This window comes from Pan troglodytes, chromosome 14 (genome assembly GCF_028858775.2).
Source record: "Pan troglodytes isolate AG18354 chromosome 14, NHGRI_mPanTro3-v2.0_pri, whole genome shotgun sequence".
NCBI classification, from domain to species: Eukaryota; Metazoa; Chordata; class Mammalia; order Primates; family Hominidae; genus Pan; species Pan troglodytes.
Window position 1 is genome coordinate 45,602,935 of NC_072412.2, and position 17,113 is coordinate 45,620,047.

A 17,113-nucleotide genomic window follows, 5' to 3' on the forward strand; every position below is an offset into this window, starting at 1 on the left:
AAGCACCACATGTTCTCACTTATATGTGGGAGCTGAACAACTTGAACACAGACGCAGGGAAGGGGAACAACACACACTGGGGCCTGTTGAGGGGTGAGGGGAGGGAGATCATTGGGATAAATAGCTAATGCACGCTGGTCTTAATACCTAGGTAATGGGTTGACAGGTGCAGCCAACCACCACAGCACATGTTTACTTATGTAACAAACCTGCACATCCTGCACACGTAGCCTGGAACTTAAATAAAATAAATAACCATAATAATAATATTACTGCTACCCCCAAAAAATAAAAAAATAAAAAATAATAATCTGCACAGTAAAATATATAAATATAATGCTAAAGACAGCAAAAACGAATTACATTTATAAATTGTACAAAAAAGAAATTAAATTTCATGCAATTCTAATACATTCTATTAAAAACATATTAAGATACACTAGGAAATAAATAAGAAAATATTAGCAAGTATACACTTAAAACAAAAATAAATTAAGACTTTAAATTAAATGCCCAATAGGCAGAATATAACCTAGACTGGCCATAGTGTCAAAGAGAAAATTCATGTACCAGAAGCCCTGAAATGTAACTCAAACTAGAGTAAATTATATAGAAAATAAAAAGGAGGAGTCAGGTTATGGAGTGTGAAAATTAGTTGTGTTTAATAGAAACTCAAGATGAAAAGATTAGAGGGAGTAAGAGAGAATTACTTGAATAGAATAACATAATTTCTGCAAGTGATGATATATGTGCATTCTGAGCATTAAAAATTAAACATATACTCATTCCTGCACTCATCATACTGAAATTTTCAAATAACAAAGATAAAGAAACATTTTTAAAATCTGCATTAAACTAAAAACCATTACATGCACTCAGACTTCTCCGTCACTACAGCACATATCAGGAGCTAAAGAGGGAAAATCACCCTGTACTTAGAAATTAAAAAAAAAAATTCTAAAATTGTATGACCAGATAAATTATTATTTTGAAGTGAGAACAATTTTAAAACTTTTTAAGTTTACAGGTACTATGGGAGCTCATCACCACAGATCTTTTCTAAATAAAAGAAAAATTGATTAAAGAGTCAACCTTTGCAAGGGGATAAGGGAACCAAGAAGGAAAGCATGAAATCTAAAAAACAATGGTGAGTAAGAAAAATAATGAAATATATAAACTTACTAATTACAAGTATCATAACAAGATATTGACTTTAAAACTCTTTAAAATGTTCAACTGTAACTCAGGACCAAAAAAATAATTAAATGATAGTTTGGTCTTTCTCATGTTCAAGAAGGCAGAAATACTAGAGCACTTTAGGTTTTGTTAAAGAAATTTCATATAAAGAATATACCCTAAAAATTAAGAATAGTCATAACAATAAGATATACAAATTAAAGCTTCCAGATCAGTGAAAAAAATAAAAATAAAAATGTAACAATACTCACCCCTCCAAGAAAAGGAAGAAAGAAAAAAGAGCAAAAAGAATAAAAGTAAACAGAAAATACAAATTAATATGTTAGCAAGAGGAAGAAACACATTGACAACAGAGCAGTGTTGAAAGAAAGAGAGAAAGAAAGAAAGAAGGAAGGAAGGAAGCATGGATGGAAGGAAGGAAGGAAGGAAAGAAAGAAAGAAAGAGAAAGAAAGAAAGAAAGAAAGAAAGAAAGAAAGAAAGAAAAAAGAAAGAGAGAAAGAAAGAGCTGGCTGACTTGGCTGGGCATGATGGCTCACACCTGTAATCTCAGCACTTCAGGAGGCTAAGGTGGGTGGATCACTTGAGGTCAGGAGTTTGATACCAGTCTGGCCAACATGGTGAATTCCTGTCTCTACTAAAAATTCAAAAATTAGCCAGGCATGGTAGCACATGCCTGTAGTCCCAGCTACTTGGGAGGCTGAGACAGGAGAATCACTTGAACCCAGGAGGCGGGGGTTGCAGTGAGCCGAGATCTCACCACTGCATTCCAGCCTGGGTGACAGAGTGAGACTCTGTCTCAAAAAAAAAAAAAAAAAAAAAAAGCCTTTTAATACTTTTTGTTCACACGATAATAAATCCTGAAGGAAATAATAAAACTTAAAAAATATTGTTAACCTAGTATAATTCTTGTTTTACACTGTTGGAAACATAATTGTTATTTTCACCTTCAGCTCCTATGGTAGAATGTATTTTCAATAAAATATACTCAGTATATTCACCAAGGCCTCCTATGTAATGTCTTATAACTAGTCACCATAAAGCAGAATTCTGAAAGTAATACATAAAAGATATTATTTTTTTTCTACCTTCATCATCACCTCCTTGATCCTGCTGAGGTGTGGATTCGAATGCAGGGATCTCTCTTGCTTTTGTGCACATCCAGGAAATTTGGCCAGCAGATGCTTCTGACGTCCACTCACACATGTCAAATTCAAACCCACAGGCCTGACACACTAAACGGGAGAAAAAGATCTTGGTGGACTATTAGTCTGCTAGAGTGGCTGCTTAACCAAGTTATGTGTTGTAATCAACCAAAAGGCTTATATACACACATACACATCAGCACACACTAATTTATATCTGGAAGTTGGGATTCAATAAGCCTTAGAGTGTACCAGCAACTCCATTTTGCAAAAATTTCTCAGTTGATCCACATGTACAATATCCTCTCAAATGTGACCCATTGCCATAAAAAAGGAGATTCCTAGTTTTTGTTGTATGTGTCACCACTTCAGTCACAATATGTTTTAATTTTTTTAAGAGACAGGGTCTTGTTCTGCCACCCAGGCCAAATGCAGTGTTGCAATCATAGCCCACTGTAGCCTCAAACTCCTGGGCTCAAGCAATCTTCCAGCCTCAGCCTCCCAAGTAGCTAGGACCACAGGTGCATGCCACCATGCTCAGGTAATTCTTTTTTTTTTTTTTTGGTAGAGATGACATCTTGCTATATTGCCCAGGCTAATTTTGAGCTCTTGGCCTCAAGCAATCCTCTCATCCCGGCCTCCCAAAGTGCTGGGATTACAGGCATGAGCCACCATACCCAGTCAACAATTTTTAAAATGGCTTTATATTTTACCTTACCTACTTTATGGGATTAGATTAGTTAGTTTAAATTATTTACTATTCATAATCACACTGAAATTTTATAGAAGAAACATTGCATATCATTCCACAATGGCTTCAGTTTGTTTCACAAAATGACATCGCCTTAAATTGATGTATTTAGTATAAACCACCACAGCCTCCCAATAACACTCCAGCTAAAACTAGGACATTAATGTCAACAAAGGTTGGCGTGTGCACTTTCCTGTGAGTGGTCTCTGAGTCTCACATATTGCATATATACCAGAAAAGTGAATATCTCAATTTAACACTTACATCTCAACTCTTCATCTGTAGCATCAAATCTGCAGAGATCTGTATCTGGATGACATAGCTCCCGCTCAGCATTCAATGCTTCTTGACACAGTAAAATTCCATCTGTTAAATTTAAAGATTGGCAAGAAGTGAAATGCAGGTGCAACTGGAAAGACTCAAGTATTTTTCTTTAATGTTAATATTCATTCTACAAAGCACTCTGTAACCAATTTCTCTTTATGGTATCATCACCCTTTACGTAACCCTATCTCTCTCTCTCTCTCTCTCTCTCTCTCTCACACACACACACACACACACACACCACTCAAATAGAGACAGAGAAAAACAGAACAAAACAACTATGCCAATGTTTCAGAATTTTAATCATTTCTCCATAATGACAGGCAAGCCCCAAAGCCAATCCTTCATAGGAGTAAAAAAATTGCCCTAATGTTGGAACTCAGAGTCTACTATTTGAAGGACAGTTGTACATGTGTCCAATACAAGATATGGTGCCCCTTAAACGTGGAAGGTGGATCTTCCCTGGAACTGCTTTCTCTGGAGCCTTCCCAAATTGTGCCTGTTGGCCGGCCATGGTGGCTCACACCTGTAATCCCAGGCATGGGCTGGCCTTTGGGAGGCCAAGGAGGGTGGATCACCTGAGGTCAGGAGTTCAAGATGAGCCTGGCCAACATGGTGAAACCCCGTCTCTATTAAAAATACAAAAATTATCTGGGCGTGGTGGCATGCATCCATAATCCCAGCTACTAGGGAGGCTGAGGCAGGAGAATTGCTTGAACCCAGGAGGTGGAGGTTGCAGTGAGCAAAGGTCACGCCACTTCACTCCACCCTGGGTGACAGAGCAGGACTCCATCTCAAAAAAAAAAAAATTGTGCCTGTGTTTTTGTTTTCTTTTCCCCAAGCCCCCCAATATAAGACTTGAAGGTAGACTAGGAGTCCGTTCTGCCCATACCACTTGCAGACAATTCTCCCTCTGACCTTCCTAAATACCCAAGCTTTGACTCTCATGTCAAATGTCACCCCTCACTGTTCCAGCTTGTTACAATCACCTACAGACACTGTAGGTGAGCCCTGAGGATGCCCTGCCCCTCAACCCCTGAAGATTCTAGCTCTGAGCTCACTGTCATTCTGTCATGTAAATATTCACTTTTATTTGCTTCTCAGTTTCTTGATCTCTTCTTATTGATGACTTTGAAGGAGAACTTCGATGAAAAACAACCTTTGCCACCACTCTTCAAAAGAAGTATTACCATTACTAATGATGATAACGTTTCCTTGTCTTCATTTCAAGTGGTCCACTCACCAACCATCATCCCTATCTGTCCAGCTCACTTCTTTTCATATCTCTACTCTAACAGTATTTCAGCTGTGCCAGCTTCTACAAGCCCAGGATCCTAAATTATTTTCAGTTATTTCCCTCACCTATCTTGTCTTCATTTCCTTTATTAGAGATGTCAGACAAGCAATCACTCCCTGGCCATGCTCATACTTCTCCATACTCTCATGGCAAAAACTCTAGAAAATAAATCCCTTCACTTACTCTAGCCTGTATCTGTGCAGCTGAATGAGTGAAGAAATCATGCAGATTTCACTTTGTCCACAATCATGCAGACTGAAATGACTTCGTATTCATGACTACTCACTCCATTGGCATCAGGGTGACCCTCATTCTTTCCTTTTCCGCATTCCTAGACAACTATTCAAAGCTTTCTATTCCCTCTTTTAACTTCCAGCTCTTCCTTCCCTATTGTCATTCTCAGCTCACCACCTTGCTTCACATTTCATTGGGAAAATGAGAGAAATCAGAAGAAAACTTTACTAGTCGCATCATCAATCTCACTGGCCAGCTGTCCACACGCTTTGCCCCTTGCAGGAGCGGGTCAACTCTCCATGCCCTTCTCTGGATGACGTCTTCCATTTAGACAGAAATTTCATCTCTGCTCGGCTATTTAAGGAATCATGCTGCCAATTTCCTCTCCTCTCATTTACAACGATGTGTTCTCTTTCTCTACAAGATCATTTCCTTCAGGACCTAAATGGCCAAAACTTCATCCATCTTAGAAAAACATTCTCCTGATCCGACAACCTTCTCCAACTAACTTCTCAAAGTTCTGCCTATTCTCACACTGACTCAAACACCAGTTCTTTCCCCTCCTATTCTCTCTTGAATCTATGTCAATAACAGTTTTTTTAATTGAGATACACTTCACAAAACATATCATTAACCATTTCCATTTTATCTATTTTAAAGTGTACAAGTAGGCTGGGCACAGTGGCTCACAACTGTAATCCCAGCACTTGGGAGGCCGAGGCAGGTGGATCACTTGAGTTCAGGAGTTCGAGACCAGCCTGGCCAACATGGTGAAACCCCATCTCTACTAAAAATACAAAAATTAGCAAGGCATGGTGGCACACGCGTGTAATCCCAGCTAGGAAATCTGAGGCAGGAGAATTGCTTGAACCCAGGAGGTGGAGGTTGCAGTGAGCCGAGATCGCACCACTGCACTTTAGCCTGGGCAACAGAGTGAGAGTCCAACTCAAAAAAAAAAAAAAAAAAAAAAAAAGCCGGGCACAGTGGCTCATGCCTGTAATCCCAGCATTTTGGGAGGCTGAGGCAGATGGATCACCTGAGGTCAGGAGTTCAAGATCAGCCTGGCCAACATGGCGAAACTCCGTCTCTACTAAAAATACAAAAATTAGCCAGGTGTGGTGTTGCATGCCTGTAGTCCCAGCTACTCAGGAGGCTGAGACAGGAGAATCAATTGAACCCAGGAGGCAGGGTTGCAGTGAACTGAGATCGTGCCACTGCACTCCACCTTGGGCAACAAGAGCAAAACTCTGCTTCAACAACTACAACAAAAAAGTGTACAAGTCAGTGGCTTTTATTAAATTTGAAATGTTGTGCAATCATCAAACTACCTAATTCCAAGACATTTTCATCACTTGTACCCATCAGTCACTTCACCATTCTCTCTTCTCCCCCCTACCCTGGCAGCCACTACATCTGCTTTCTATCTCTATGGATTTGCCAACTCTGCTATTTCACATAAATGGAATCAGGCAGGCTGTAGCCTTTGTGCTTGGTTCCTTTCACTCAGCAAAATGTTTTTGAGGTTCATCCATGTTGTAGCATGGATCAGTATTTTATTCCTTATTTGTTTGTTTGTTTTTTCATCACCTTTACCGCTCCCCTGAAACTGCATATATCAAGATTGACCTCTATATCGCTAAATCTCATATTTAATTTTTTTCATCAACATATTTGACATATCAGTAATATTGGACAGAGCTGATCCCTCCCTTTTTCTTGAAATATTTTCTTCACCAGGCTTTTGCATAAAACTCTTTTCTGGTTTTCTGATTGTGTTACCACCTATTTTTTTTCTCAGTCTCTCTTGTGGTTTTCCCTCATCTGCTCAACATGAGACTGCCTGGAAGCTCAGTCCCTCCATCTCTTCTCCTCTCTACACACCCACAACCTTGTTAATATCACCTAGTAACATGCTATTAAACCCTTTCCTAAATGCTGGGGACTCATAAAATTATACCTCAGGCCCAAAATTTTTGTGGACTCCAACTCTACACTCCAGCAGTATCCTGATACTGACTTAAGCCTCTTCCCTCGGGTCACAGAAATAGGTGTAAATCTTGAAACCACCTTTGCAAAAGTATGACTGAGACAGTGAAAGAGATCTAATTTAATCGACTCCATCTTGCTTCTAACTTCCAAGCTGTCCTTGCTCATTCCTGGGTGGAGACTGGACTAACTTTGGGAGGAACTTAGTTTATAGTTTAAACAAGGACGGAAACAGCCCTTTCCCAGAGCAGACCTCTTTCTTGTCTGGGGACTAGATTGCCTTTGTAGGACTAACATTAGCCACAAGAATAGAAATTATAGTTTAGGAGTCATGCAGCTGGAGGCTACAAGATTCTGACCCTCCCTAAACTGCTTCTAAGATCAGTGCTTGACATATTTCACAGAACCTGCACTTGATGGATCAACTGGCACCATCCAGGTCAATAAATTGGCTCATGTGATCTTGTGGCCTCAACTCAGGAACCGACTGAGCACAAGAAGACAGCTCCGACTTCCTATGATTTCATCTCTGACCAGTCAGCACTCCTGGCTCACTGGCTTCCCCCCACCCACCAAGTTATCCTTAAAAACTCTGATCCCTGAATGCTCAGCGAGACTGATTTGCGGGATAATATAACTCCAGTCTCCCACATAGCCGGCTCTGCATGAATTACTCTTTCTCTATTACAATTCCCATCTTGATGAATTGGCTCTGCCCAGGCAGCTGGCAAGGTGAACCCCTTGGGCGGTTACTATCTCAATAAACTTCTGATTTTTCTCAACGTAAACTTTCTCTTCCCACAGCCTTTCTTATCCCAGTTAATGAAACTCCATCCTTCTAGTTAAGGCGAGAAATTTGGGGTCTTCCAAGACTCATCTCTTTCTCTCTCTCTCACCAAATATGCAATCCATCAGCAAATTTCTGCATTATCAATAAACCACATCCAGAATCCAACTACATCTTACGACCTCCACTACTACTACCAACTCTGGCTCAGGAAACATCATCTCTTTCCTGATCATCTTAGTAACTTCTTAATTTGTCTTTCTGTCCTTGTCCCTGCTCCACTATAATCTTGAGGGTCAGATCATGTCTCCTCTGCTTAAAGCCTTTCAATGGGTTTTCATCCTACATGAAGTAAACATCAATGCCTTACTATGACCTTCCTCATATAAACCAAAGCCTCTTTCCTCAAGGCCTCTGCATTTATAGCTGGATATATAAATAAAAAAATTAAATCCTAAGCCCCCAACCATCTGAATGGACTCCTCCTCTCATCTACAGACATTCCGAAGTTAACCTGTAAAACTAGTTCAGGCCATGATGGGAAAGTGAAGCCAGACATGCCTCATTATACCCTCCTCCCTTTTGCAATTACTGGTAGAACAAACTAAGTATGATAAGAAACATCTACAGTCTATTTTCTCTGAAGCTTGCTATCTGGAGGCTTCATCTACATGGTAAAACCTTGGTCTCTACGAGCTCTTATTGTAACCTAGACATTACTTTCTATTGATTCCAGGTCTTCAGATAATAACTCAACCAATGGTCAACCAGAAAATCTATGAATCTACCTATGACCTGGAAGCCCCCTCTTCCAGTTGTTCTGCATTTCTAAACTCAACCAATGTACATCTTGCATTCATTGATTGATATTTTATGTCTCCTCAAATTGTGTAAAACCAACTTGTAGCCCAACTACCTTGGGCACCTGTTCTCAGGATCTCCTGAGGACTGTGTCATGAGCCATTTATCACTCATGTTTGGCTCAGAATAAATCTCTTTTAATATTTTACAAAGCTTGACTCTTTTTGTCAACATATGTAATATTCACATGGCTTATTTCCTCTATTGTTTGGCTATTTTTCTCAGATTATATGTTTTAATGTGACCATACTGACTATTTAAACATCACCATCTCATCCTCATTTCTAGAACTTCTTATCACAGTTTTTTGTTTTACTGTTCTCCATAGCAAATATCACCACTTGACATAAACTATATTTTTAATTTATTTGCTTAGTATCATTTTTCTCCCTGACTAAATTGTAAGCTTGGTGAACGCAATGATTACTATTTGCCTTTTCACTGCTATCACACGACTATCTAAAAAACTTATTGGCATAATAGGTGCTCAATGTATACTTGTTTGATAAATGAATAAATGGCCTAAGAACAACCTGATGAAAAATTTTAAAACATTGTAGACTCAATATACATCATGTTCACTTTTATTTGTGATAAAACTGAAGCAATTGGTTATGGAAATGATTTATGAATGCATCCACAATCTGGTTTCTCATAATGGGAGTTTACAAATGATGAATATGCAAATCCTCTTGAATGTAAGATGCACTGAAAACAAAGCTGCATATGCAATTAAGGGAATGTTGGCAATAAATGAAGCTAAGATTGCACAATAACGATTACCATGAAACAATTAAAACTGTAATTTTTGTAGATTCCTATAATAGCTACAAATCTTCTGTCCCTAGAGCTACATAACTAAATATTGGCCATAGTTCAGTTAAATGTTGCATATTATCTCTAATTCATCACTATTTACACAAGACAAAAAAAAACCCAGAAGCACTATAAACAAAAATAGCAAAACAGTTGAGTACAAATTGCATGGAATTAAAAACGTAGCTTTTGTCAAAAGTGTTACATTTCTTTCACCAGTGTCTACCACTTTAACTACCTTTGGCCTGAAAACTGGAATTTACAACCATAAAACCAGTGGTATATGAGTAAGTATTTTGGCCTGGTATGCATAAATTGTCAATTAATAAATCTGGACAGCTATTTTTATTTTAGTGCATTCAATCCCAGAGCTCAAAGCTATTTAAAGATGTCAGTTATTTATACTCATATTAATTCTCCCTTCTTCCCTCTCTCCTCTCACTCTTTCTTTCTTTCTTTCTTTTTTTTTTTTGAGACAGAGTCTCACTCTGTTTCCCAGGCTGGAGTGCAGTGGCACAATCTCGGCTCACTGCAACCTCTGCCTCTAAGGTTCAAGCGATTCTCCTGCCTCAGCCTCCCCGGTAGCTGGGACTACAGGGGCCCACGACCACGCCTGGCTAATTTTTGTATTTTTAGTAGAGATAGGGTTTTGTCATGTTGGCCAGGTTGAGGCTGGTCTCGAACTCCTGACCTCAGGTGATCTGCCCACCTCAGCCTCCCAAAGTGCTGAGATTACAGGTGTGAGCCACTGTGCCCAACTCTCTTTCTCTTATTCTTACATTGTACCACAATCTGGCAGTACAATATTAGTTTAGGGGTTTTCAAATCCTCCATCAATGATACATGATTAGTGGAATAAGGCTTTGCCAACCATTTCAAGGTGTCTGTACCACTGAAGTCACATGTCTAGGGCCTGCCATCCTTCCAATCTTATCTTGCACAAACAGATTAAATGAAATTGTCCAGACACTCTCAGAGGGTAGAAAATGAAGTCCAAGTCTCAAGGCCATTGTGGTAAAAGTTATAATTGACATCCAGTTTTTACTCCAGAGGTTTTAGACAATGTGTCAGTTATCCTTATTTGTAGTGGATTTCAAGGAAGGAACAGTTACTGTCTCTTAAAAGAGAACTGGAAGCTACTAAAATAAAAAAGGTCCTTAGTTATTTAACTGGATAATATATATGCATCATTCAGATTCTAATAAAGGGATGATTGGTATATTTGAGGGCTTTACAAATGAGACTTAGGCAAAGTCCTGAAAAACCAATCTAAAAATATTCACAGAATATTCAAAATATTCTGATTGTGAGCCACAGCATGAAATCGTTATACAAAATTATAATCAGCTGTTTCTTTAAGAATCAGTGTTATTCAAGAATCAGTGATTAAACATGTTCTTATTTAATCACAATAGCAAGGCTTGATTTTTTTTTTCATACTAGCTACTTTGGTAAAATCTAAAGTGATCCTCTTTTCAATAAATGTACAATAAAATTTCATATCTTGGAAGGGGCAGAGGTTAGAACGGTATTGTTTGAAAATCTGGAAATAGGCTAAACAATTTCTTTCATATTAAAAATTAGTTTTATTGTCCAATTTGCAAAGTGTTCAGAAACTGTGAACATACCTAATACTAAGCAGTTTTATAAATAAAATAGCTTATATGTATTTTTTTCTTTTTTCTTTTGTTTGAGATGGGATCTCACCCTGTCACCCAGGCTGGAGTGCAGTGCCGTGATCTCAGCTCACTGCCACCTCTGCCTCCTGAGTTCAAGCGATTCTCCCATCTCAGCCTCCCCAGTAGCTGGGATTACAGGTATGTGCCACCACACCTGGCTAATTTTTATATTTTTAGTAGATACAGGGTTTCACCATGTTGCCCGGGTTGGTCTCGAACTCCTGACTTCATGATATATTTTTAGAGTAAAGAGAAATATATATGGTAAAATAATAGTTTCATTTTCATAAATAATGGTATAATAAATAAGCCATATATTATAAACTTCCTCATCTCAGAATTTTTCAACTTTAAAAGTTGGTCATTTCATTTTCAAATTTATTTATAAATTTACATATGGTAAAGTTCCTATTTTCCAGTATTCAGCTCTATGAGTTGTTTTTTACTTTAAAAAAAAAAGCTTTTATTTTAACTTCGGGGTACATATGTGGGTTTGTTATATAGGTAAATTCGTGTCATGGGAGTCTGTTATACAGATTATTTGGTCACCCAGAGTATAGACCTCCTCTTGCGTGTCTCTAGACACCTCCTCTCCAAGAAGAGGGAGCACGTGGGAAAGTCCCAGCGTCAGTCAGGAGGCAGAGGAAGAGGAGTGAAATGTGGGTAAGAAATTTTCTTCTGGTTTCTAGGAGAAGAAGCAGGGGAGGCAGGGTAAGCAAGCCTAGGACTGGCTAGTTTTAATGATGTCAGCAGGCCCTAGAACATAGAAGCTGTTTCTAGTTGTCTGGAACTTGGTTATTATGGGCTAAATCATGCCTCCCAAAATTCCTATGTTGAAGTGTTAACCCAAAGTACTACTGAAAGTGACTGTATTGGAAATACAGCATTTATAGAGCTAACTAAGGTAAAATGAGGTAACCAGGGTGCCCCTAATCCAATATGGCTGGTGTACTTAAACTAGAGTTTAGGTCACAATCAGGTATAGAATGACCATGTGAAGACACAGGGAGAAAACAGCCATCTATAAGCCAAGAAGAAAGGACACAAAACTCAATCAATCCTGCTGACATTTTGAACTTGGATGTCTGGCCTCAATAATCAAGAAAAAATAAATTTCTATTGTTTGAGTAACACAGTCTGAGGTACTTTGTTATGGCAGCCATAATAGACTAATATACTAGCCCTGGGGTGTGTAGGGCAGGTGCATAGTGGCCCACGTATGTGAAAAGAAGTCTTTTTAGGAAATCTAAATATCATTTTTTTTCCAGGACAGAGTCTTTTTTTGTCACCCAGGCTGGAGTGCAGTGGTGCCATCTCAGCTCACTGCAACCTCCACCTCCCAGGTTCAACCCTCTGGAGTAGCTGGGATTACAGTGGCACGCCATCATTCCCAGCTAATTTTTGTATTTTTAGTAGAGATGGGGTTTCACCATGTTGGCCAGGCTGGTCTTGAACTCCTGACCTCAAGTGATCTGTCCACCTCAGCCTCCTAAACAATCATTTCTATAAACCAAAAAGACTTACCACAAGACGGCTATGTTACAACTTAAGTACACTCATTTTCTTTAAGTCCACTCATTTCTAAAAACAATATTTCTGTTATAATATGGCAAAAGTACCTGTATGTCTATTAAAATATGGGAAATGCTTGGCCCAGATTAATTCTTCTTCAATAAAGCCTCATTATATAGTTTGAGGACTTAGCTTCATTTCTCATACTAAAACAAAAACCTAGAAATAATATAATATATTTAGCACAAATGTAAGTACTGTTAAAAACATCTTCCCTTGATATTTTATTTAAATCTGCTTTTTTTATGGAATAGAGCATATGTATCTCACAAGGAAGAAGAAATAATCCAAAATCTCAAATATTTGGCATTTGAATAACTGCACATGTTCTTTGTTCAATCATTTGGTCAATCTATATTTATTAAGTGCTTGTTCTGTTCTAGGGTCCACAAATGAATTAGACAGGGTAGGAACTATGCCTCAAGGCACTTAGAATTTAGTCATGGAGATAAATCAATACACATGTGTCTGTGTGTGTGTGTCTGTGTGTGTGAGTGTGTGTGTGTGTAGGGGGTGGTAGTGGCAATGTGGAGGGATAGTCTATAAGGGAAAATTAGCTGCACAAGAAACCTCAACTCACAAGAAACTTTTGCTCAGAAACCTGAGCATAAATGGTGGAAGGACATATCAAAAAAAAAGAAAAGAAAGAAAGAAAGAAAGAAAGAAAAGGAAGGAACAAAGAAGGCAGAAGGGAGAAGAAGGAAGAAAAAGGAAAGGAGAGGAAGAAGGCAAGGGAGGTGGAGGAAGGAGGGAGGAGAAATGTAGGAGGAGGACAGAGGGGAGAGGAATGGGGAGAAAAGAGGGAAGAGAAGGTGGGGAGGATAGGGAGAGGATGAAGGAGAGGAAAAATGCGAAGAAGAAGAAAAAGAAAAGTCATGGAATGAGGCTTTCGGGCAGAGGAAAAGAGGTTTGCATAATACCCAAGAATTAGAGGACACTGTGTTGCTGAACTCACAAGTAATTTGTTTTGACCAGAGTATGGGATTCCTGGGGGAATTGTGAAGGAGGACATTGGACTACTGAAAAAGAGCAGTATCGTGAGGAGCTAATATGATGATAAAATATTTGAATTCTGTCCTGGAGGCAGTAAGACTAATTGATGGATCTATGAGAAGTGGAGACCTGGCCATAGGAGTCTGTTAAAAAGTATAATCTGTTGGAAGTAGATTGTTGAGTAGAATACATTAAAATTGGAAGAAAAAAAATATCCCATAGGGGGAAAAAAATGTGGGCTGGAACAAAGTCAGGGTTGGATAAATAGTAGTAATAAATGAGAGGAGAAAATTTAAGAAATAAGGTAGGACATTCCCTCCATAATATTTTTTAGCCAAATTGATATAAAGGTGAAAAAAAGAGAAGAATATGTAAAAATTACTCTGAACTTTTTGAGTGAGAAAAAACAACTGCCAATGACTAAAACAGGGAATGAACGAGAGGGAACAGATTTTCAAAGAAAGTTGGAGTTTACTTCTAAATATTGTTGACTTCCAGTTTCTGTAGCAAATATATTTGCTTATTCCACTCATAAGTCTGTTCTCCTTACTTACCTCTATTCCAAAGGCTAAAAGCTAAATATTCAGTTTTGTTAGCCTGCCTAGCAAATAAAGTTACCCAGATGAAATAGTCAAGCCAATGATAAGGCCAAAAACATTGCCCCTTCTTATTTCTACCTTCTTCCTGCCCAAAATCAACGTGGAAATATCTACAGCGCTATCTGTATAAACGTGGAAATATGTACACCGCTGTCTGTATAAACGTGGAAATAACTACACCGCTATCTGTATAAACGTGGAAATATGTACAACGCTGTCTGTATAAACGTGGAAATATCTACACCGCTGTCTGTATAAACGTGGAAACATCTACACCGCTATCTGCATAAACGTGGAAATATCTACACTGCTGTCTGTATAAACGTGGAAATATCTACACCGCTATCTGTATAAACGTGGAAATATCTACACTGCTGTCTCTATAAACGTGGAAATATCTACATCGCTATCTCTATAAACGTGGAAATATCTACACCGCTATCTCTATAAACGTGGAAATATCTACACCACTGTCTCTATAAACTTGGAAATATCTACACCGCTATCAGTATAAACGTGGAAATATCTACACCGCAGCCTCTATAAACGTGGAAATATCTACACCGCTATCTCTATTAATGTGGAAATATCAACACTGCTGTCTCTATAAAAGTGGAAATATCTACACCGCTATCTGTATAAACGTGGAAATATCTACACCGCTGTCTCTATAAACCTGGAAATATCTACACCGCTATCTGTATAAACTTGGAAATATCTACAACGCTGTCTCTATAAACGTGGAAATATCCACACCGCTATCTGTATAAACATGGAAATATCTACACCGCTGTCTCTATAAATGAGGAAATATCTACGCTGCTATCTGTATAAACGTGGAAATATCTACACTGCTATCTGTAAAAAAATGGAAATAGCTACACTGCTATCTGTATAAACGTGGAAATATCTACACCGCTATCTGTATAAACATGGAAATATCTACACCGCTATCTCTATACACGTGGCAATATCAACACCACTATCTGTATAAACATGGAAATATCTACACCGCTATCTGTATAAAAGTGGAAATATCTACACCGCTATCTCTATTAGCGTGGAAATATCTACACCGATATCTGTATAAACGTGGAAATAACTACACCGCTATCTCTATTAGCGTGGAAATATCTACACCGATATCTGTATAAACGTGGAAATAACTACACCGCTATCTCTGTAAACGTGGAAATATCTACAACGCTGATTTTATAAACATGTAAATATCTACACCGCTATCTGTATAAACATGGAAATATCTACAACGCTGCCTCTATAAACATGGAAATATCTTCACCGCTTTCTGCATAACCGTGGAAATATCTACACCGCTATCGCTATAAACATGGAAATATCTACACTGCTATCTGTATAAACATGGAAACATCTTCACCGCTGTCTGTGTAAACATGGAAATGTCTACACCACTATCTGTATAAAGATGGAAATATCTACACCGCTGTCTCCATATACATGGAAATATCTACACTGCTATCTGTATAAACATGGAAATATCTACACCTCTGTCTCTAAAAACATGGAAATATCTACACCGCTATCTCTATAAACATGCAAATATCTACACCGCTGTCTCTCTAAACATGGAGATGTCTGCACCGCTATCCCTATAAACATGCAAATATCTACCCTGCTGTCTCTATAAACATGGAAATATCTACACCGCTATCTCTATGAAGGTGGAAATATCTATACAGGTGTCTCTGTAAACATGGAATTATCTACACCGCTATCTCTGTAAATGTGGAAATATCTACACCACTATCTTTAAATGTGGAAATATCTACACCGCTATCAGTATAAACGTGGAAATATCAACACCGCTATCTGTATAAACGTAGAAATACCTACACTGCTGTCTCTATAAAAGTGGAAATATCTACACCGGTATCTATAAAAACGTGGAAATATCTACACCGCCATCTGTATAAAGGTGGAAATACCTAAACCGCTATCTCTGTAAACGTGGAAATATCTACACCACTTTCTGTATAAACGTGGAAATATCTACACCGCTATCTCTATAAACGTGGAAATATCTACACCGATGTCTCTTTAAACATGTAGATATCTCCATCGCTATCTCTATAAAAGTGGAAAAATCAACACTGCAGTCTCGATGAACATGGAAATATCTACACCGCTATCTCTATAAACGTGGAAATATCTTCACCGCTGTCTCTATAAACGTGGAAATACCTACACCGCTACCTGTATAAACGTGGAAATATCTACACCGCTATATGTATAAACGTGGAAATATCTACAACGCTATGTCTACAAATGTGGAAATATATATACTGCTATCTGTATAAACGTGGAAATATCTACACCGATATCTCTGTAAACGTGGAAATATCTACACCACTTTCTGTATAAACGTGGAAATATCTACACCGTAATCTCTATAAACGTGGAAATACCTCCACCGCTGTCTGCATAAACATGGAGATATCTACATCACTATCTCTATAAACGTGGAAATATCTACATTGCTGTCTCTATAAACATGGAAATATCTACACCGCTATCTCTATAAACGTGGATATATCTACACCGCTGTCTCTACAAACGTGGAAATATCTACACCGCTATCTGTAAAAACGTGGAAATATCTAAACCCCTATGTGTATAAACGTGGAAATATCTACATCGCTATCTCTATAAACGTGGAAGTATCTACACCGCTATCTCTATAAACATGGAAATATCTACACTGCTGTCTCTATAAACATGGAAATATCTACACCACTGTCTGTATAAACGTGGAAATATCTACACCGCTATCTCTATGAACATGAAATATATTTACACCGCTTTGTGTATAAACATGGAAATATTTATACCGCTACT

General features: G+C 38.3%; 1 protein-coding gene across 3 annotated transcripts in view; it reads right to left on the reverse strand.

The window, feature by feature from the left end:
* Positions 1-17,113, reverse strand: part of LOC129136776 (MAM and LDL-receptor class A domain-containing protein 1-like) — a 275,011-nt gene that overhangs the window by 24,648 nt on the left and 233,250 nt on the right. For all 3 annotated transcript variants that reach the window (XM_063792149.1, XM_063792150.1, XM_063792151.1), the window contains exons 3-4: positions 3,356-3,457; positions 2,284-2,430 (exon numbers count right to left, since the gene is read on the reverse strand). In XM_063792149.1, coding sequence (XP_063648219.1) covers positions 2,284-2,401 — 118 coding nt within the window. In that variant the 5' untranslated portion in view covers positions 2,402-2,430; positions 3,356-3,457. The remainder of the gene's footprint in view (positions 1-2,283; positions 2,431-3,355; positions 3,458-17,113) is intronic.